This window comes from Corythoichthys intestinalis, chromosome 6 (genome assembly GCF_030265065.1).
Source record: "Corythoichthys intestinalis isolate RoL2023-P3 chromosome 6, ASM3026506v1, whole genome shotgun sequence".
In the NCBI taxonomy this organism is placed as follows: Eukaryota; Metazoa; Chordata; class Actinopteri; order Syngnathiformes; family Syngnathidae; genus Corythoichthys; species Corythoichthys intestinalis.
The window spans coordinates 37,227,979-37,251,658 of NC_080400.1; the positions used below are offsets into that span (position 1 = coordinate 37,227,979).

Below are 23,680 nucleotides of genomic sequence, written 5' to 3' on the forward strand. Positions count from 1 at the left end.
AACCCAGATGTCAGAGTAACACATTTTAAAGCTCTAATTGCAATCTAGTGATACCATGAAACCGTTATATTTTGGATTAAGGTTATCCTACTGTCAGAATATCATACTGGCAGATGCCTACCGTGAAGTACAGGAGGAACTTATTTACATTTATTTATTTTTTTTAGGTGTGCTCAATGTATTTATTTAGATTTAGCTTTGGAAAGCGATACATATAAGACATGCTTTTCCTTTTTCACCCGAGGTATAATAATAATAATAACAAAAAACTTTCATGTGTATGTATATTTCAATAAATGGTTTTAAGCACTTCAAATGTATTAATTATGATAATTTTTAAACATGTTACTGTCCAACCAAATTGTATTTAAACAAGAATAAAAATGTCCAAGCCAAAATGTTTGGCTTTATTAAATGCTTGTCTTTATTGAATGGCACTTAAACACACACAATGAGTTGCCACAGAACACGAACGCTAACGTTTAACGAGCTAAACGACTCGGCTCCTTTGACGGCAGCGCTCCCAAGCTTCTCTGGCAAGATCAAAGCTTCAACGCGTGTCACTCATCGTCAACTTTAACAAGCAAACTGCATCTGCCCTGGTGAGTAAGAAAAGCAGCAGGAGGGGGAGTGAGAGGCTGTATGTAATCCGATGGGGACATCTCTGTATAATACTGTAATTACTTACTTATTTTTTATTTGGAAAAAAAATCTGCGATGGACAGAGGCCAGGAAGTAGCGAGGGATCACTGTACTTTTCTTGTACATTACAGTGTTCTATTGTGACTTGATTATTGTAGAGTAGTTCAATTTTATTTCTTTTGTTTATTTTTACTATTACTTTACATTTCTGGCTGAAAAGAGAAATCACTGCCTCATACTGAAAAATACCATATGACTGAAAAACGCTTTTCTTTATTCTGTCCATTAACTATATTGATTTTCACACTTTTATCTGCATAACTAAAGTTGAATTGAGTCTAAGAAATGTGTCCTAGTTGATAAAAATGTCAAATTATACAAACTTGTCACCTGGCATCAGGTCGTCAAATCCTACGGCCTGTCGGATCTCCTCCAGTGATACTCCCCTGGCTCCAAGCTCCACCATGCCCAGGGCCAAGGCCACGCTCAGGGGGGAGAAAATGATGTTGTCTTGACCCCCTGTCGCCTGCAGCTGATGGTACAGTCTGACAGAAAATTCTGATGTAGTGTCCTCTGGAATGTCCGCCGCCCGGCAACCGTAGCCCAGCAACAGGATGTAGAAGAGGAGGAAGGATGAGGTGTCCAGGATCCACATTGCTGCTGACTGGGAAAAAAGCCATGCCATGTGAAATGAAGATGCAGAAGACAGGGCGAGATCGACAAAAGAAAGACATGAACGGAAAGAATGGATAATGATAAGACACAGAGAAAAATGATTTAAAGAAAAACAACGAATGGAGGCAGGATGTATAAAAAGATTAAGAGGCCAAAGAGATGAAGATAGAAGGATAGTGTGACGGCAAGATTATTTATTTAAAAGAATTACAATATAGTGGGATGTTGAGAAATAAATGTGGGAGCATGGTTATTGTACATAAACGATAAAAAAAGATGAAGACCGGGAGGAGGATGGATGGAAGAGAGGAGAGAGTAATGAAAGAAGAGGTTACACCATACTTTTTATGGCCAATTTCGCAGTTAATCACCCAGCATGCCGGCTGTCTTGGACAACTACCGGCAATTTGTTAAAAATAGCGGTAAACTAGCCCAAATTAAAGCAGGAATTAAGCACAGATAGTTCAATGAAACAGACACATTTTATCTTCTAAGTCTTTGTGGGTTGCCTTAAAACACTGCAGCAAAAATATAACACAAATAGATCAACGTTCATGAGTAGTTAGCCCACATTAACCACATCTGCCTGCGCATTTAACGTCTGTGAAGCTCAATATGCGTTAAATAAAAATTTTAAAGTACAGACCAGAGGAAAAACATTCTTGCAGTCATTAGTGGTGTTGTTTCATTTTCTTAAAATGGGGTGTCTCCTCAAAGTCATGTGCTTGTCTTTACAATCACAGTTCTGTTTCTGCATTTGAAAAGTGGCTGTAATAAAAGAATAGGTAGTAACTTCCTGGTGCCGGGATTGGCGATGGGGAGGCGTAGGGTTGGTCGCCAACGGGCTTACATTCATAAGAGATTCACATGATTACTGGGTTCTAGATCACAGAACTGATTAGTGTACACTCTACCTCTTTCAGTCACATAGCTTATAGACACCCCTACCCCCGTCCCCCTCTTTCACTGGCCAATAGGCCCCCACATGGTGTAAACCGGAAATACATCTCGCTGACGATGGCACCAGCATATTAATAATTAGATGTTCTATGTATTTCTTGCTGTTGTTTACGTATGTGTTTCTTTTCTTTCTTCTGTTGTGTTGCTTTTCTTCTGTCCCCCCATAATCCCCTCCTGTTTGCTGCTTTGTCATAATAAAAAGGTATTTTGAATGATCACAATGGGAGTATATCAGACTCTCAATGTGAAACATTAAAACTGTTCAGACAACCCGGGCACTTAGACTTCCATTCTCTGTGTCAAACAGCTGAACAGGACAGGTAAAAAAAAAAAAAAAAAAAAGAATAGGTAATAACTGGCCAATCAGTAATAACTGTCCAGTTATAGGAAAATACAAATGGTAAGAATTGATACATAAAATTTATGACAAGTCCTTTCATACCAAATCCATCCAGGCATGCTCCACATAATTTTGTGCTCTGGCGCACAGTCATGCTCAGGCAGATAAAGGCCTTCCCCCAATTTTTTGAAGCTAACCTTTTGCCTGGCTGGAATCTGCTGGCTACTACTTCATGCACAGGTGACAAAGCATGAGAATGTCCAGAACAGCAGAAAACAATACACTGTAACTACAATGTACAAAAGGCCCTGCCAGTTTTTGTCTACTGTTACAGTACTTTGATGCCCACCAGCAGGTCAACATCGGTCCAGCTCTATGCACCTTTGCCAAGGCTATCTAGTAATTTAAATCTGGATTGTTAACACATTGTACACCTATCAGAGATTCATACATATTATTATAAAATCCATGCATCATTTCACCGTTTAAAGCCATGTCAAACTAGCCATGTTGTATCCTTTAAATAATCTTTTTTTTGGACTATATTTGGACTTCTGAGGTGGCTCACTGTCAGGGACTGTGGGAGGATACTGTACCTTTGGGCACTGTCAGCGATGTTGCACAAGATTTAGTACAGTTGACAGAACAAACCAGATAAAAAGGACAAAGTGACCAAAAAAGATAAAGCATGAATAATAAATAAACAGAAAATTCAGGGCTTCAAGCGAACGTTTTCAAGTACTTAGAGCAGACATGTCCATAGTCCGGCCCGGGGGCCAAATGCGGCCCGTGGTCAAATTTCATCCGGCCACCAGCCTCTGTCATAAAATCAATAACATCTGGCCTGCACACAGACTTAATAAATTGGTCAGCAGTACTGCAACCAACATATGAAGTTGCTTACACACGAAATGCTGCTCCTCATTTACCCACTAAAAGGCAGCAGCACTTTAACCCTATATTGCCAAATGTATCGCATTTGATACACCTAAAATTTCATGATTTTCAGACTAATTTAGAATTTTGACATTTCCTTTGGAAAAAAAAATTATGGATGCAAGTCGACACATGCATCTGCAGGTTCCATGAGAAAAAAAACATGATTTAGCATGGGTTATAGATATTAGAGTGCTTATTACACATATTCATTTTGACTTTTCTTTTCACAAATTTGAAAAAAAGGTTTCATTAGGACCTTATTTTTCAAATTTTGGGATTCTGTGATAATTGCTTCATGTTGCAGGTATTTAAGGGCTAAGCAACATTACTCCGTGTGACCCTCTACTTCCAATTTTCTAAAATGGCGACAATCAACAAAAAAAAGTTGGCTGTGACGGCCGACGCTTTAAGGACAGGTGGAAATTGGACTATTTCTTCACTAAAATATGCAACAACTGTGTCTTGACTCATTTGCAAAGAGACAGTCGCTGTTTTTAAAGATTTCAATGTGAGGCGATATTACCAAACAAGACACACTTGACATGTACAGTACGACAAGATTACAGGGAAGATAAGCAGCGAGAAATTGAAGCAACTTGAAGCCAGTTTAATTTCACAGCAGTAGTATTTCACAAGAGCCCGAGAGTCAAAAGAGAACGCCGCAAAGGCTAGCTGCGAGATTGTTGAAATTATTCATTAAAAAAATAATAAAGCAAATGTGACACACTGAATGGCTTGCTAAATTTTGCTTAAATATATTGTTCTACGTAAAAGACGTCAGCCAAGGTCGGCCCCCCCACATTTGCAAAAAGTTTGGACACCCCTGACTTAGAGTCTTACTGACCTGTATCAAACTGGAGTTTGTCCTGTTGAAGCATTAAATAATCATATTTTTCTTTTTAGGAAAATAAAACCTGAATAAACGAAAAAAAAAAAAAAAAATGGGCGATGATTTCTTCATCTGATGTCTTATATAATTTATGGTAATTTATCATTTTAATGATATACATAAACAATTGAAAGTACCTCACCATCAATCAGGATGCGGTTCATTGACAATTTAGAAAAAAATAATATACTAGTATATTTTCAAAATATCAACGATGCACTCTTCTTATGGGATCATATCTAAAGATGCTTTCAGACCTGTCCCATTTTGAGCATTTTTTTTCTCCTAAAATAAACTTTACGATTGATTAATTCGGAAATAATGCATGTGAAAACAGCAACCACATTTGAGCTTAAAAGATGCTTCCTTTCGGGCTCTGCAGTAGTTCGTTTAGAGTGAAAACATAACCAACGCAGCAACAGACAAAACTCGCTCCCAGCTGTGGTTCAACCTCCATGAAAGAGGATTAAAAAGATGGCAATAACCTAACAAAGCTCATCTTATACACCATAGGTCAGAGGTGCCCATTACATCGATCGCTACAATAGTGTAGGTAGCTAGCGGCATCAAACTAACTAAATAAATAAATATAACTGATGTGCATACCTAGTTAATTATGTTGTGTGAGCAACATAATTGGGGGTTTTGCAACACCCTTCCCCCCACCCCGTTAGGGTGGATCGCGGGAGGTCGTCTCTTTGAGAAGTAGCTCTTGGAGCAAAAAAGTATGAGCACCCCTTCCCTGAGGTTGGTAGAGTAGACAAAAATAGTACTCGAGTAAGAGTAGTGTTACTTCAAAACAATATTACTCAAGTAAAAGTAGTCATCCAAAAAATGTACTCAAGTACAAGTAAAAAAAGCATCCAGTGAAAAGAATACTCAAGTAATGAGTAACATTGTAAGTGCTTTGATATATATTTTTAAACAATAGTATTTTTTTCTCTCTCAGCACAAACGTATCTATATGAACTGTTGTTATACTGATACTGTACAATAACCCATTACAGAAATACAAAACAACAACAACAACAACAACAACAAAATCATTGAATTCCGGCAAGAGAAAAAAAGACAGGAATGAAGCATTATTAGTCCAAAGAGCATGAGTGCAATTTAGTGGAGAAAATAGTTCCTAGTTTGAATTAGAGATGTCCCGAGCTGATATTTGGATCGGATCAGACGCCGATATGGGCAAAAAAATACGCATCGGTATCGGATTGGAACACGGGAACAATTCCGATCCAGACTTCCGATCCAGTTTTTTTTTAAAGTCCGGTCTGGGTTTTCCAGCGCACTGATTTACATCATCCATTCCAGTTTTTGCTTCGGTTTCCCTAAAATCCGGTCCGCATTTTACGGCACACCTTCAACACACTACATTTACATTACCGTCTCCCAATTTACCGAGAGACTGTATCGGTAAAAATGTCAGCTGTGTGGGATCATTTCACCTTAAAGGACGACAAAGACGAAGAGGCAGAGAGCAACATATGCCACAATAAAGTCAAGCGTAGTGGTAAAGCTGTAAGAAGTTTTAATACAACCAACCTAATCAAGCATTTAGCGAAATACCACCACAAACAATATGAGGAGTATGTTAAGAAAACCGAAGACAAAAAGAAAGGTCCTACGCAACTAACACTGGCAGAAACTTTTGCTATGCGTGACAAACTGGCACTCGACAGTCCCAAAGCCCAGGGAATAACAAGAGTCATTGCCGAAGAATTCATTCTGGATGACGAGCCGTTATTTCACGTGAGTAAAGACGCACCATCCAACACACGATTCGGCCGTGGAAGATTCGGGAACGATTCAGAAACATCCAAATTCCGATTATTGAAATATGTCAAGTAAAGCGGAACTAATACACAGTGCGGTCTTCGGGACGCAATGAGAAACTGACCGCATTGCGTCCCGAAAGTAAAAATAACTTGTCTTAGACCCGGGTAATGCCAGTGCTCAACTCACGGCTTTAGCTCAACTCATGCCGCTGGATAAAAAACACAAGAATACCTGACTGCTGCTGACAGCTGCTACAAACTACGACAACGTCGTTTTACTGGAGATAATAGATATCATATGTACAGTGGGGAGAACAAGTATTTGATACACTGCCAATGGGAAAACCCATTGACAGTGTATCAAATACTTGTTCTCCCCACTGTATATAGAACCAGATGCTACACGACAGACTCGACTGCGTTAGCAACATTGAAGTATTGAAAACCAGATGTGTTGGTAAACAGCCGCCATCTTAAAGCAGAAGACTTCCCTAGTAGGCTGTTGTGAACCTTCCAAGCGAACCTAATTAATTTTTTATCTAAAATACTCCTAAATCGGTAAAATCTTGACTTGAATCTATCTTCAAAACAGTTTTAAAACTTTCACATATCGAAAGTAGACAGAAGGGAAATTAAGGAATAACGGGAGCAATTTTAACAACTTTAACAGTTGATTCGCAAAATTAAATGAATTGAATGTAGTTTAAAGCTGCTGATACAGAATGGGGACTTGAGTATTTTATTTACTGTTTTAAAATGTTAACTTGATACTGAAATAGTTGTTTATTTAAGCCTGAGAGGCTTTTTATACAATTTTTGTAACTAATGCACGAAACATTAAAAGCATCTAATAGCTTGGGGGATTTATGGGATTTTCCACTGAGGTTGTTGGTGTGTTTTGCTTTTTTAAGACAGTTTACAATACTATTTACACGTTTTACTGACTGACTATGCCATTTCTGTTTGTTATTTATAATGTTTTGTGTTTGTCACTGAATAAACAGGTCAGTTTCTTGTTCCCAACCGTTGGGTGTTATTCAAACTCACCTAATTCAGCTGGCTAGTTGTTATCAAGAGTACTAAAACCTTTTTCAACATGAGTCTGACAACTAAGTAAGGAGGCTAAATAACTTTAAACTTTAACACATGCTCAGATAGGTCGGTATCGGTATCAGCCAGTATCGGTATCGCATCGGAAGTGCAAAACAATATCGGTATCGGATCGGAAGTGCAAAAACCTGGATCGGGACATCCCTAGTTTGAATAGTGAATACTGTAGTTCAGGGGTGGGCAAACTGCTCCTCAAGGGCCGTAGTGGGTCCTGGTCTTTGTTCCAACTGATCCAGCACAGACAGTTTAACCAATGAGGTTTCTGCTGAAACAAAAAGCTCCTGACTGCGATCAACTGATTGCACTTGCAAGACAGCAGATTGGTGAAAAGGTTTCCTCTTGATGGGTTGGAACAGAAACCTGCACCCACAGTGGCCCTTTGCAGAATAATTTGCCCGCCCCTGCTGTAGATCCTTCGTAGTTACTATTATGAAATTACAAGGATCATACCTCCAGTTTTCCGCGGTCAGTCGGTGCCAAATGAAAAATGGAAGAGAGGATAAAACACGCATTTTCGATTCATTGTTGGGCTCAGCGCTCTATGTCATACTTCATTTTTTTTTACGGTGCTTTAAAGACATAATTGAACAGGCTGGCGTGATCATAGAATGACAGGCTTGCGTCAGATTGGTGTAATGGAGTCAAATTGCTTCGATGTCTCCTTGGTGAAATTGATAGAGCTACTTTTGGCAACACTAGCAAAAAATAATAAATCTAATGTGTAGACTCTTGTGTAACCTAAAGTATCGGAGTAATAGTAGCGCATTGACTTCATTACATATACACAGTATATATATACAGTGGGGGAAATAAGCATTTAGTCAACCACTAATTGTGCAAGTTCTCCCACTTGAAAATATTAGAGAGGCCTGTAATTGTCAACATGGGTAAACCTCAACCATGAGAGACAGAATGTGGGAAAAAAAAAGAAGATCACATTGTTTGATTTTTTTTTTAAGAATCTATTTGCAAATCATGGTGGAAAATAAGCATTTGGTCAATACCAAAAGGTCATCTCAATACTTTGTTATGTACCCTTTGTTGGCAATAACGGAGGCCAAACATTTTCTGTAAATCTTCACAAGCTTTTCACACACTGTTGCTGGTATTTTGGCCAATTCCTCCATGCAGATCTCCTCCAGAGCAGTGATGTTTTGGGGCTGTCGTTGGGCAACACAGACTTTCAACAACCTCCACAGATTTTCTATGCAGTTGAGATCTGGAGACTGGCTAGGCCACTCCAGGACCTTGAAATACTTCTTACGAAGCCACCCCTTTGTTGCCCTGGCTGTTTGTTTGGGATCATTGTCATGCTGAAAGACCCAACCACATCTTTTCTTCAAAGCCTTTGCTGATGGAAGGAGATTTTCAGTCAAAATCTCTCGATACATGGCCCCATTCATTCTTTCCTTTACACAGATAAGTCGTCCTGGTCCCTTTGCAGAAAAACAGCCCCAAAGCATGATGTTTCCACCCCCATGCTTCACAGTGAGTATGGTGTTCTTCGGATGCAATTCAGTATTCTTTCTCCTCCAAACACAAGAACCTGTGTTTCTACCAAAAAGTTCTATTTTGGTTTCATCTGACCATAACACATTCTCCCAGTCCTCTTCGGGATCATCCAAATGCTCTCTAGCAAACCGCAGACAGGCCTGGACGTGTACTGGCTTCAGCAGGGGGACACGTCTGGCAGTGCAGGATTTGAGTCCCTGGCGGCGCATTGTGTTACTGATAGTAGCCTTTGTTACTGTGGTCCCAGCTCGCTGTAGGTCATTCACTAGGTCCCCCCGTGTGGTTCTGGGATTTTTGCTCACCGTTCTTGTTATCATTTTGACGCCACGGGGTGAGATCTTGCATTGAGCCCCAGATCGAGGGAGATTATCAGTGGTCTTGTATGTCTTCCATTTTCTAATAATTGCTCCCACAGTTGATTTCTTTACACCAAGCGTTTTACCTATTGCAGATTCAGTCTCCCCAGCCTGGTGCAGGTCTACAATTTTGTCTCTGGTGTCCTTCGACAGCTCTTTCGCCTTGGACACAGTGGAGTTTGGAGTGTGACTGACTGAGGTTGTGGACAGGTGTCTTTTATACTGATAATGAGTTAAAACAGGTGCAATTAATACAGGTAACGAGCAGAGCCTCGTTAGATCTCGTTAGACCTCGTTAAGAGAAGTTAGACCTCTTTGACAGCCAGAAATCTTGCTTGTTTGTTGGTGACCAAATACTTATTTTCCACTGTAATTTGGAAATAAATTATTTAAAAATCAAACAATCAAACTTTTTTTTTTTCCACATTCTGTCTTTCATGGTTGAGGTTTACCCATGTTGACAATTACATGTCTCTCTAATCTTTTCAAGAAGGAGAACTTGCACAATTGGTGGTTGACTAAATATTTATTTGCCCCACTGTATGTATATATATATCAGAGGCTGCGCTAGACTTTTTCGTTGTCTGTCATTTTGACTGACAGGGTCATAAAAATCCGGTCATAATCTATTTTTACCCGTAACTTCAATTTTTAAAATGATGATAATGACATTGTGGTGACCCTTTGTTTGGCATAATTCACCTTCCGTACTTGTGTGTCCATTTGGCCGAGTTCGTTACCGGCTACGACACAGTCACGTGACAGAGACATTTAAGAGCCGCGCGCGTTCCGGTGTAGGTTCACTATCCTCTTCCCCTCACTATCCACTCGCTCTCGCTATATGATTGGCCGAAGGGTCGAAATGATCTCCCGTGATTGGCCGAAGAGTCGAAATGCTCTCCCGTGAAATGCCTGTTTAAAAATGTTCCCGTTGTTACATCTTGCGTTCGCTTAAAAGTGCTCATTTAAAAAGGAAAATCGATGGATGATACTACACACAGAGCGTATTATTAACAAATGCTAAAGTTGTATATTCATATAGCGAGAATAAGGAACGTCACTGACAAGCGCAGGCCCCCGCGAGTGGATAGTGAGGGGAATAGGATAGTGCGCCTACACCGGCTTGAATAGAGAGTTCACAGAGAGCAGCAGAGCTACAGCGGCTGGACACAGCAATTCGAGCTAACAAGACTCTTAACATTGCATACCGCTTCAACATATTCAATAGTATTTAGTTTTCATTTATTTTAAATTAATATTCTGTCCAAACAAGCTTAACAGAGATTCCACACCGTGCCATCACACATCAAGCAGATGAATATGTAACTTTTTCTCCGCACTGACAAAAACAGCTGACTGTGGCCCAGGTAGGTATGGAACAATGAAATTAACAGTTCACCTGCTGTGGCCTGAACGCAGTCTTCCTCCTGGTGCGCATGGACTTGAATTGCGTGCCCGCTTGTGCAGTCCCTGTTTTTTCACCTCTTTTATCAACACCATCGTCGTTTTGGGGCTTTTTGAAGAAACTTCGGACACTAAGTTGCCTTGACATTTTTCAGAGTAAGGCCAACGACGTCATGCATCAAGAGAGACAATAGCTAATTAATATGCTCACTCGCCACCCTGTGGTTTGGGGTGTGAATTGCAACCTGTCAAAATGCCGGATGGACTTCAGTTTTTTCCGTCACCATTTTAAAAAATCGGTCAACGACGGAAAATATTCGGTTAACGCGACCCCTGATATATATATATATATATATATATATATATATATACATTTATATACATTTATATACAGTGGGGAGAACAAGTATTTGATACACTGCCAATGGGAAAACCCATAGTGTGTGTATATATGTGTGTGTGTATATATATATATATATATATATATATATATATATATATACATATACATTTCTACAGTATATGATGAAGTCTATGAGGAGTGTTTTTTCTTCACAAATCTACTCAAGTAAAAGTAAAAAGTATAGCTTAGTAAAACTACTCTTAGGAGTAATTTTTTCTCAAAAAGTTACTCAAGTAAATGTAACCGAGTACATGTTACGCTTTACTACCCACCTCTGTAGTGTCCTGTGAGTAGCATGTTGTGACGTGCAGATTGTATAAACATCAGATAGGCACATCTTCTTTTCATCATCAACAGTCTGACATTATTATCCGAGTGCCGTTTGGACTGGCCATAGAACTGGATGTTTTCCTGACTTTGACAAATCATTTATACTAACCGCAACAACATTAGTAAAAAAAAAAAAAAAAAAAAAAAAAAAATGCCACATAAACTTGCAAGGCTTGTTGTTTTTCCTTGGGTGGCTGGTAAAAGTTGGCCATATGTTTAATATGTGCTTTATATTCAGTACTTACATGCTGCCTCAAAGCAACTACATCACAATTTCACTTTATGGAGGACAATTTTGGAGGAAAAGGGGCATGGAAAATGAATGAAGACTGTTTGTCAAAACATTGCAGCTACATTTCTTCCCTTCTGCCTTCCGTGTTAAGGATTGTCCACAAATTACATAACATAGCCTCAAAATATTCACAAGAAATCAATGGACCATTCTGATTTCTATAGTAGTTGGCAATGGTCTGCCACTAAATAAAACATTTTCACCTTTCAATCATTTCAGGTAAGTAGGAGACACCTAAGGAATTGGTAACTCATGGATGGTCCCAAACAAAGACGGCAGGGGAGACACAGCTTCGAATGTTGTTCTTAAACAAAAAATTTAAAGTGACCAAATGCAGCAACAATCTTTTGATGGAAGATTTTCGTAATCATACTAAAATTGTGATATGTTTCAAATGCAACATTGAAGCAGCATACGTGAGCTGCTTCCGGAGTAATTCCTGACCAATGAGAGTGCTGTTGGCTAATGAATGGCCTTTGTTTACACTTGAACCCACTAAAGTCGAGTTGCCTTGTGAACAAAAATATCCAAAATGAGAAAGGAAACAACTGCATCAATTTAAACCATGCATTGTAACAAAACAACCGGACCACCCTGAGACTATTTATAGATAATCTGTGTTAGTTTTCCACCATGATGTGATAAATTGATACTGCTGGACTTGCTATTCTTATTTTATGAGTCATCACCTATTTACATGATCAGAAATGCAATCAATTGTTCAGCTTTAGTTAAAAGCTTCATGATCATTTGTTTTAAGCTAGGTGTTGAGCATCAGGGGCAAATTTACAGTATAATTAGGCAAACACAGGTAGTTGCCTAGGGCCACCAAGCATGTCGTAAAAACTGGTCAGTAAGGTTTTGATATATTTAATTTTCAATGTTCCTCTTTCCCTTTTCATACAATTGAGAGTTCCATCTTACAGCACAACAATGGCAGCAAAATAAACTTGCCATGGTTTGTGAGGATTAAATGAAGTTGAGCGGATAAAAGGTGAAAGCGAAAGAAAAGCAAACATTAAAAAAAAAATCAAAACTCCAAAACAGTCAGGATTTATTTCATAGTTTTAAATGTGGGTGACCAACTGCGATAACAGAAAGACCGTTACTGTGCTGTTCATACGGCACTGCTATCCATCAGTGTCCGCCGAGTAAAATGCACTAAAGAAGTGGGAAGAGACTCACTGACACTTGTTTTTAAATCACAAAGTGGATATTAAAGGGATTGAAATGGTATAGTATCTAAAATGTTGTCAGATGTGCTTATCAATAACAGTAAAAGTAAAAGGATGAATCGCAGTTTTGTAAACAATTCATAGTATAAAAAAATAGAAAAAGCCAGTCCATTAGACAGATGTGGAGGGCTGGCATAAGACTAAAACGGAAATAAAATGGCTGAAGTAAAAGGATTATAGACAAAATGTCAACTTCAATGCTCTTGACCTTTTGAGAGAAGAGATGAACATTTGTGTGTGGTTTCACAAATGCATCCTGACCTTTTGGGTTGTTGGACACTGCCCAACAGAAAACCCTGCACCCAAGTCACCACACTAGTTAAGCTTCACTTAAAAGCAGTAGACAACACCAAGACTGTTGCTCGTAGAGTCTAGACCAAAAAAATGTCCAAAGTCCGGCCCGGGGGCCAAATGCGGCCTGTGGTCAAATTTCATCTGGCCCCCAGCCTCTGTCATAAAATCAATAACGTCTGGCCCACACACAGACTTAATAAATTGGTCAGCAGTACTGCTACCAGCATATGAAGTATCTTACACACTAAATGCTGCTCCTCATTTACCCAGTAAAATGCAGCAGCACTCTAAGCAGCATTACCCCGTGTGACCCTTTACTCCCAATTTTCTAAAATGGCGACAATCAACAACAACAAAAAGTTGACTGCGACGGCCGACGCTTCAAGGATAGGTGGAAATTGGACTATTCTTGACTAAAATACGCAACAACCGTCTGCCTCATTTGCAAAAAGACAGTCGCTGTTTTTAAAGATTTGAATGTGAGGCGATATTACCAAACAAGACACGCTGACATGTACGACAAGATTACAGGGAAGATACGTAGCGAGAAATTGAAGCAACTTGAAGATAGTTTAATTTCACAGCAGCAGTATTTCGCAAGAGCCCGAGAGTCGAAAGAGAACGCCACAAAGGCTTGTTGCGAGATTGTTGAAATTATTGATAAAAAAAATGATAAAGCAAATGTGACACACAGAATGGCTAGCTAAAATTTGCTTAAATATATTGCTCTACATAAAGGACGTCAGCCAAGGTTGGCCCCCCACATTTTTACCACACCAAATCTGGCCCCCTTTGCAAAAAGTTTGGACACCCCTGGTCTAGACATTCAATCACAAATTTCTAAGACCTCTAATAACAGAGAAAATAATGTCCAAAAAAAAAAAAAAAACAGCTCAAAGGTGCTGCCATTTTATGACCAATGTCACGTCGCTGTGCTGGAGTTAACCGACAAACTGCCAGGCAGAATGTGTCAAAAGGTCATTCAATGAAAGGCAGCGGGTTTATCAGTTTTGGGCTGCGAGGCCAAATAAAATGGCGGGTGAAGTTCGTAACACAGATAGTTCAATTGATGAATCTTTCTCAAGTTACTGCATGTGTTGGAAAGCCAGAGCGGGTTGCAGGCTAACAGTTTGAGAGAGCCAACAATTGGAATTAGCGACTTCTTTGGAGAAGAATCAGAAAATGTCAATCAGAAATCCACCAATAAACACCCATAAATTACATTTTTTGTTTTTGTTTTCAAAATTGTCAAACATGATCCTTTCCGCTGCGATTTGCACTTTTAAGGGAGCTACTCACTATAGTGTTTCCAACATACAATGTAAATAAGGAGGGAAACTGAAGACATTGGATCACTTTCTATCATGATTTACACAACCAAATCATTTGGAAAAATCCATTCACCAAGTGGGATTTAAAGGTAGCGTAGTTTCTAATCCCTGCCATGTAATCCGGCAGTTGACATTTGCGCAATTAAAACATGACGTCAATAAGCAGCATAATCCTTACTGCCATTTAAACACTACACTTCAAAGCTGCATGTTCAGGAGGCTACAGGACTTTACAGATGGACATGGCTGGGTTACATCCGCAAATGCACAAGCATTCAACCATTCATTTTGACCTATGCGTTGCCGCAGAAACCAAGGTTACCTAGGCAACAGCAAGTGATGGATGGAGATGTACTGAGGTGTCAACCTCACCTTCACCTCACTCTTCTTTTTCAACACAACTACGATAACAAAATGCACAACAAATGCTGTTGCAGTAGTCTTAAATTAAGAGTAGTACGGGGTGGTAATATATACAGGGAAAGAAGTTTTATCTACAAAGGTCTAACGCTGGAAGGGATTTTTTCTATTCGTATTATTTTCAATGGAGAATATTCCTGAGAAATATAAAAACAATAAATTGGACACCAACCAGCATTGTGTAATGAGTGTTTTCAACCTTTGAGGTTCCACCTGAGTTTAATCCATCATGCCATTGCATTATGCTCTACACAACACAGACTTGTTGATTTACAGTAAACGTTAAATCAATCAAATTACACATGAGGAACAATAATAATATATATTTATTTAAATCCCATTTTATACGACCAGCTACACTGAAGAGTTGCACTTTTTAGCATCTTAATTTAAAGAAAATCTTCCCCAAATAAACAGTCAAAATCTGTTCACCTTAAAATGATTGTACTCTTTAACTATTAAAGAATGCAATCAGCTGAGAGAAGCAGATTATCTTTCTCTGACCCAGTTCCTCAAAAACCAAAAGATATTTGCAGAGAATTGCTTTTACCGTTCCATCTCCAAATAAGCCTGAAGATCAAAACAGTAGCAAACTAGGCCATCTGTAATGTAACTGCAGAGCCAAGCACAAACAAACCTGTCTGTAGAAAAACAAGCAGCTGCAAAGGGCCTAGCGTAAAAACATTTCTTTAGATGTTAATTGTTTTATTGTCAGTGGAGTATTTTTCTTTTACAATTTAGGTGTCCTGTATACACAAATTAATACAGTACTCTATCAAATACATGTACATCATGCTTTCAATTCCAATTCTTGTTACAATGGCAAGAATACAAAATCTGATGAGGGAAAAAAGCCTTAATGTATTGTAAAACCTTAAAACGGAACTAACCAATCTCCTGTGTCCTGTGTTTGAATCTTCTGTGGATTAAGCGATAATGACGTTGGTGACATGTGTGTGTGATTGGTTGTGTGCAACGTATTTGGCTGCAAACCAGTCTTCTAAAGTCAGCTGGAATAGACTTCAGACCACCAGCGATAATAATTATGAGAGGTGAAGAAAATGGATGGATCTTGACAGGGATTAATTATAACTACATGTATTCCCAGCTACTTGCGTAACAGGAAGAATATACTCCAAAAAAAGCAATGACACACAACTCCTCTGCTCCTTATGCAGTTAACACAGCGTTTTATTAAAAAACCCAATTTAAGTCATGCAGTAGGACGATCCCCCATTATCACTGTCCATGGAGCAGGTGATTGCTGCAGCAACATCAGACTAATTTCCCCATCTGCAGCCCAGTGACTTAACTGATTGCTTCCCTTGTTAGAAAATGACATAATGGCCAGCCGAACCAGTTTAAAGTCCCAGGATACTCACTGTACGCTTAACAGGGGGTGAAGAGAGAGGTTAACAACCCTTTATTAATCGCCACTAACAGGAGCCAGCAGCAAGAGGCAGAGGAGGAGTGTGAAAAAGTTATAATTAGCTAAATTGATTGGGGGAAGGTTGAGGCATTTGACCATTCAGGCGGAACGCTACAAGAAAGACACTGATAGAAGCTGATGGCATGTCGAGTAAAGTTAGCCATGTCTAAGAGAGCTTGCATGTCATAGCATATATACACAGAGGCGTAGCGTCCCATTAGGCATACGCAGGCAATTGCCTAGGGCCCCCAGCCAGCAGGAGCCCCCAGAGGGCCAACAGACTTGGCACACAAAGATTTAGCACACTCAGCTTCACCGCACTGTCTTAGCTACAAGTATTAGGAGTGGTTCAAAACTAAGGAATCATTTGGCAGATACTCTAACAAATCTGTTATCAGTTTCACTCGACATATATGTTTAAACAAATCCAACTGGATTTAACATCGCAAGTTTGTGCTAAGAATGATTCAAAACCATGGAACCATTTGGCAGGATAACTACAATTTTGTTATCAGCCCCAATTAACATGCAAGACTAAGCAAGCCCTACCAATTTCAACACCGCATGCATGTGCAAAGAATGATTCACAGAGATTTTTGTGAGAAGTTCTTGCTGCAATAACCTGTAATGGTTTTCACAGGCCACCTCATTATTCATGTGACTACTTAAAGAAATGGTGATTTTTCCAAGAAAGTCTATTAATGGGTCTATTGTATTCCTCATTGAATACTCTATAAGAAAAATATAACATATATGCATCTAAAATAATCCTAAACAATTTTATTAGCAATTTTAATACTCCTTTTAGCAAGGTTACTTGGGTATGCGGTATGCCGCTGCGTACGTTCCCATAGCAACCAGTCCTGTTATTGTCCTACGTCACAAGCGCTGCATATTCTGAGAATGAGAATAGGCGTAAGCGTAAGGTGCGCATTTCGAGTAGAGGATGGCCACCCCACCTGTTAGGATTAATCTGTGCGTCCTTGAACGAATGTAAGTATTTCCTCTTCATGCCATAAAGTTCTTATGATAAGTTAGAGCCGTTATCAGCGCGACCGTTTCATGTTTTTCCTGTTACGTCGGCTGGTTGATCCCACTCGTTCTCGCTGCGTCGAGGAGAGCGTTCTTTATTTTATATTCGCATTGCACATTTGCTTTAAGAGGGAAGGTGTTAGTTTAGCATCTTAAAATGATGTTGTACATCCATATGAGTGTAAAGTGCTTAGTTTTCGCCACTTTTATGGCCAAGATGACCGCACGCAGCGCACACTCGAAACCCCCCCCCCCCCCCACCTTCGTGTTCATTTTACTGCGCAAATATGTATGTGTGTCACGTGACTCAGAGTGAGAGCGGGCGGCGATCGGGCCTTTTTTTAATTGGCAAAATGAAGAGAAGTTATCCGTCTGTCTGGAAATGAAAAAAGAAAGAAAAAAAAAAGCAGAAGAGGAGAAAAGGAAGCAAGACAGCGGTGAGTGTACTATGTTACTGTAGTTTTATGTCCTAATGTAGTCGAAGCACTGCAGACTAGTAGTAGTAGTATTTTTATGTCCCTAAACCAATTAACTGCCTTGACTTGTTGTAACTAGCTTGTTAGCGTTTGCTAACAGCATTGCAGCATGCTAGCGTTTCTTCATACATAAAGATGTTACCAAGAACATTAAATCAGTGTTTAGAATCACCATACACACTGATCAGCCAAACTGATAAAATGTTACAAGATTCACTTCTGTGCCAGAATGTTATCCTTATTAAGTAAAAGCAATAGGCCTATAACTTACCAGCTAGTCAGTAGAATACGGTATGTGTACTAAGCACAATAATAATAATAATCTGTACATTTTGTTTATTAAGGCAAATGTGTGTAAATAATTAAGGATAGTGTGAAGTGAATGAATAATGCAATGGGGGGGGGGGGGGGGGGGGGCACTTTGAGTGTCCTAAAAAGCGCTCTATGAGAGCGAGGCGTTTTTTGACTTTTATTAAATATGCTATTGCTCCAAGTCCAACTGTCCCCCTTACTTGCACATGCTCAAAGGGCCCCATGTTGCCTGTTGCCTGGGGCCCCTGGGGCCCCTTGCTACGCCTCTGTATATACAGTACAACAGTGTCCTTTTTATTAATTGAACAAAATACGCACATGCAAGCACATTCATCTGCTAACTATGAGACGGCAAATTGGAGGTTTGGTCGGTAGTGGGATCGGCCCATGTCTGATGTCATTGGTAAATGAGGAAAAATAAGTTCTAGCTAAATTTCTAAAATTGACCAAGAGTCAGGAGAATTTAGATCACAGGGGATGGCAGAAAAGGCCACTGCAACTAGGACGATCTTCAACGGCCTTACAAAGGGTGCTCAGTTTACGTTTATGCCCATAGGTAGCAACGTAACTCAAAATTCAGAAGATGCATAAGTTAGGCTTCTGTGCAATGTGAATACAAACGTTTGAGTTTACACAGCCAGCAGAAAACATTTTATATTAGTAACCCTGTAAACCAGTGATCCCCAACCACGGGGCCGAGGACCGGTACTGTTCTGTGGCCAATTTGCTACTGGGCCGCAGAGAAATAATAATAATAATTTGATAATAATTTAATAAATAATTTGTTAATGACCGCAATCTGGCCTGTGCCTCTTGACTAATCTGAGCAGAGATTTGCATACGTCGCCCTCTAGTGGTTGGCCGCCATAACTAGGGTGTTTTCACACCCATAGAAGCCCAGCGTCAGTCAATGTAAACAGTAACATTAGCTGCTGTTGGCTGTGTGCTGCCGTCTTGTGTCTTTGGACAGCTTTTTACAGGGAATAAGCCAACGTCTGAGCCAGAAGAGTCTACAACTAAGTCCATTTTGCTTAATATGTGGCTAAAAGCTAGCAAACGAGGCAACAAAAGTGAACGCACTGAGAGCATCATACCTTGAGGTGAACAGTATTGCTAAAGCCAAGAAACCTCTCAGATTGGAGATGAACTCATTCTGCCAATGACCAATGATATTTTCCGTCGAGTTTTAGGAGAGACTGCTGTTAAAAAGGTTAGTTCAGTGTATGATGAGTTACATTTTCCCTGCACTTAATGTTCGTTATTAGCCCTGTGGTCTTATTTTATATTTACTGTAATCTTCTGCCACACTTGCCGGTCTGTGAAAAAAAGGCCCACATAACACCGGCACGTGGTGCAAAAAAGGTTGGAGACCACTGCTGTAAACCAAAGCCCAACCTAATTTTTTTCATTACCTGTCCACAAAACATCCCAGATTTTTAAGAATCAATAGTATAGACAAACAATCATTCAGACACCATTTCACACCCATGTACGGTCTTTATCAAACCTATTGTGGATGTTTTTGTCAGAGTAGCCGGAGAAAACCCAAAAACTAGGAGAAAATGGAAACATTACAAAGAAAAGATGAAGCCAAAATTCCATAATTTTGACTATGAGCTAGGCACACCACCTTCCCAGAATGTGTGTGAATGTGGGGTAGATGGCAAGCATGATGATGAGGTGGAGTGTGCCAGAAGTAGAGGCACAATGCACACAGAACTGAGGAGGACCCAGTTGAGAAAGAGTATTTCAAATCAAAATATCTGGTTTTGCAAATTTAAATGGTCAGTAAAAGAGTGTAGGCTAAAAGACCTAATTTTTTAAAACCTCTATGAAGCCACAATACTTCAATTACAATAATACAAATTTAAATTTACTCCATATAAAAAAAGTATTCTGTTGTGTTGCAAATTCACATGGGCCTAAGCTCTTCATTTTTGGTCCGATACAAATTTAGCAACCATCCGCATGATGAAATTTGAGAACAAACCTAGATTAAAGTTTGTCTTAATGTTTGCAGCAGTGCAAAGTCTGTTTTTGACAACATGGTTGATTGTTAAAGCAAAGTTTTTGACACACATTTGGAACTCATGGTTGTTGTGTGCAAGTGAGCAACCTTGCATCGCTTGTCTGTTTTGGTTTTGCAAGGCTGATTTGAGACATTTATTATTGAAATGCAATTAGTGCATTACTTGGAAGAACTAGGCAGGACACACACACACTGGCATGTGTATAACACACTCACAGGGACGGCGGGAAGGCCACATCAGTAGAGATTAACATTGGTTGCAATACAGATGGGATTTATTTGCTGCAATGGGTGGGCTACTTCACAGATGTCCGTAGAAATGGTCACGAAGCACATGTAGCAATATGCAAAGTGTCGTCCTTGTTTTTATTTATTTATTTATTTATTTATTTTACTTCCGGGTCGTCCTCTTGCAGTCGTGCTGTGGCTTTTTTGCAGTTGTGCTGTGGCTTTTTGCATTCATCTTGCGAGCCATTAGCAGTTGTGTTGTCGGCCATTTGCATTCGTGTTGTTTTCAATTGGGGTTCGTGCTTAGGCCAATTTGCAATCGCGCTTTAGGAATTGGGGATCGTGTTGTGTCAGTTTGCATTTGTGTGTTTTTCTTTTGCATTCGTGTTGCAAGCCGTTTCATTCGTGTTTTGGCCATTGGGATGTGTGCTTTTGCTAACTTCCAATCATGCTTTGGCGAGTGGGAGTCGTGTTGTGTCAGCTTGCATTCGTACTTTTCTTTTCTTTTGCAAAGCGTTTGCAATTGGGGTTCGTGCTTTTTTCTATTTGCAAAGTGTTTGGACTTGGCATTTTGCCTGACAGCTCTTGTCCACTGTACTACCGTACATTTGCATCTCTGGGGTATATTACAAGTTAGGCAAATTAAAAAGTCTGGGTAAAATGTGTATTAAATTGCTCTTTTGTTCCGCCTAGAAATGAGGTGGTCTATCAGCACTTTGCTTTGAGTGTGTGGCACTGCCCCCTATGACCCACTCCTGTCTGAAACTGTATGTACATACATACATACACACGTGTACAAGCCATTTAAACTCTGATTATGACTGAAATGGGTGCTGTTGGTCAAATTTGGTGATTACAATTCAAGGAAAATTGCATGAAAATATCAAAATATGACAAGTGGGTTTCAAATGTAAAGTAGGTTATATTAGAAAAGATTTGATGATTTTTGGTCCCCCTAAAAACAAATTAGTGTAACAGCCTTTTGAAATATATAAGTATTAGTGGTTAATGAAATATGTAAAGTACTGCATATTTTTAAATTAAACTATATTTTTGACAACCCACTGAAACGACTAACAATGCATTGACCTCACGTCTGTGTTTATAAACAACAATGAATCGAGTGTCAATGAGTGGATTTGTCACATTTTAGGTGATGCACATAACGTATATCATGCAATATACCCTACCCACCGACGTCACAAAACCACGTGCTCGCTGTATGGTTCCGCCCACTTGTCCGTCATTTTGTCTCTGTATTAGCATTGGTTTCAATTGATCGAGGAATTTAAAATGCATTTCATGGAAGACCCGGTGCTTTCTGATGCCGTAAACTCACTGGATGTGTTGCATAAAAGGCGTTATGTGGAAAAGCTTCGTTCTATACAGTCGCCAGATCCATATTTGATGCCTAAATCAATGATTTTTGACCGGCTGCCTTCGCCGTCTCTGCCTGACCCTGATATTTACAACTATCTTGTCCACACAAAATCAGCCTATTCTCACGAAAGTTTGAAAAACTTTAAGAGCTTGGAGGCTTATAAATGCTACGTTGCTGGTTGGGTGAAACAGGTCCTCGTACACGAAAATTCGGCAGGAATCTTGTGCTCGGAAGGTGAGTTACGAAATTTTCAATTCAAAATCTTTTGTTCTTGCTAACATCCACTGTCAAGTCTAATGTATTTCATGTCATTTGTCAATGGAGCTAGGGCTTTTAATGTTTATATGGTTTAGCGATAGCACTCTCACTACATACATACGTGTATGTTGTCGGCGATTAGCCTAGCAATGATCTTAAATGTGGTTGTCAGCCCAAAACCCTCTAAATATGTATTAAATGCATCTTACCAGGTATAAAATGACTACTACATAATCTGTGGTAATCGTTTGGAGTCCAGTTTTCTCGTCGAATTGCAGCAGCCCATCTCGCTCTCTCCTCTCCGTGTCTCTCGGAATCCGGTAGAACTTCAAGTCTCTCCGTCTATCTTCTCTGTTATTGCAACCGACCGCCTCACACGCCTTCACCATTTTGATTATTAATGTTAACGAGCAGAAAAACACGCCGTAAATAGGAGGAATGTACGTAGCCGTAACAGGTCAACACGATGTGTTGACGGACAAGTGGGCGGCACCAGTCAGGAGAGCGGAGTTGTGACGTCACGTGGGTAGGGTCTATATACGTAAATGTAATTTGATTAAAGTTTTTAATTAGGAAAACAAGCCTTGACAGATTTATATACAGAATCCATTAACAGATGCTATGCACGTGTATCTGTGTATGTGGGGGTGCGTGCGTGCATGCGTGCGTGTGATGGGTGGGGACAGAATGGGAGCAGGATATTACAAACTGCAATGTAAAATCACGTTTACAGTGCCTTTGCCATGAATTTCAACGACAATAATCATTTCGTCACCAAACCAAAGAAATAATACAAATAATGTACTGTAAATATAAAATATATAACAAAACCTCAATAGTACGGTTTTATAAAGTGAATCAAAATATTTACGTCGGTCTCCTGTTCCCTTGTCAAACTTCTACATCGGAAAACAAAATAAAAAAGCAACCCACCTAATTCCAAAATGACATCGGCGGGCGAACTCTACACATTAACATCACTTAAATAGCCTATTGTATTGAAACGGCAGATTCTTTGTTACAAGAGTTTATTTTACACAAAGAATTTGCCCAGGCTGATCAACATATTTTGTGTTTATCAATGTCCAAAACAGCACTTACCTAGGTATCGCGTTCAAGAGAGACGGCTGAGATGATGTATGCACTGTGCAAGGTCTGTCTTCTCTCCTCCAGCGCCGCATATCACCGCATGTTGCTCTACTGCAGGCCCGCCCTCCTGCACGCCCATTGGTCCTGAGAGCGCCAACAAAGAGCATCAGATTGGAAGAAACATAACTTCCTTTCTGGTGGTCACTCTTTAAAGGAATTGCAATCTTTCTGATTAGGTGCATCTCAGCAAAAATAATCCTGTTTAACAATATAAAAATAATAGTTTAATTTTTCTACTGTTTAACAGTGAAGAACACTGAAGAAAACCGTTAACAACGGCCAATATTTCCGGGAAGTAGGCAAAATTGACTTGCACGGCCATTCTTTAATACCAGAACTGTTTTGGGCAATCAAATGTGAATATTTCAGAGAGTCCGCCATCGGTCGTGATGTCAGATATACCCAAAATTCCCTCGGCTATTGCGATGGTAAAGTTGCAGACATGCAAGTTGTCACTTCCCGTTGCATATACA

General features: G+C 39.6%; 1 protein-coding gene across 3 annotated transcripts in view; it reads right to left on the reverse strand.

The window, feature by feature from the left end:
* serpini1 (serpin peptidase inhibitor, clade I (neuroserpin), member 1) overlaps positions 1 to 23,283 on the reverse strand; it is a 42,339-nt gene extending 19,056 nt beyond the window's left edge. Inside the window, exons 1-2 of one of the 3 annotated variants that reach the window (XM_057838526.1) lie at positions 22,268 to 22,540; positions 1,033 to 1,306 (exon numbers count right to left, since the gene is read on the reverse strand). In XM_057838526.1, the coding sequence (XP_057694509.1) occupies positions 1,033 to 1,306; positions 22,268 to 22,447 (454 nt within the window). In that variant the 5' untranslated portion in view covers positions 22,448 to 22,540. Of the gene's footprint in view, positions 1 to 1,032; positions 1,307 to 22,267; positions 22,541 to 23,159 lie in introns of those variants that run through there. The other 2 variants (XM_057838528.1, XM_057838527.1) reach the window with 2 other exon arrangements.
* Between the last annotated feature and the right edge of the window lie 397 nt (positions 23,284 to 23,680).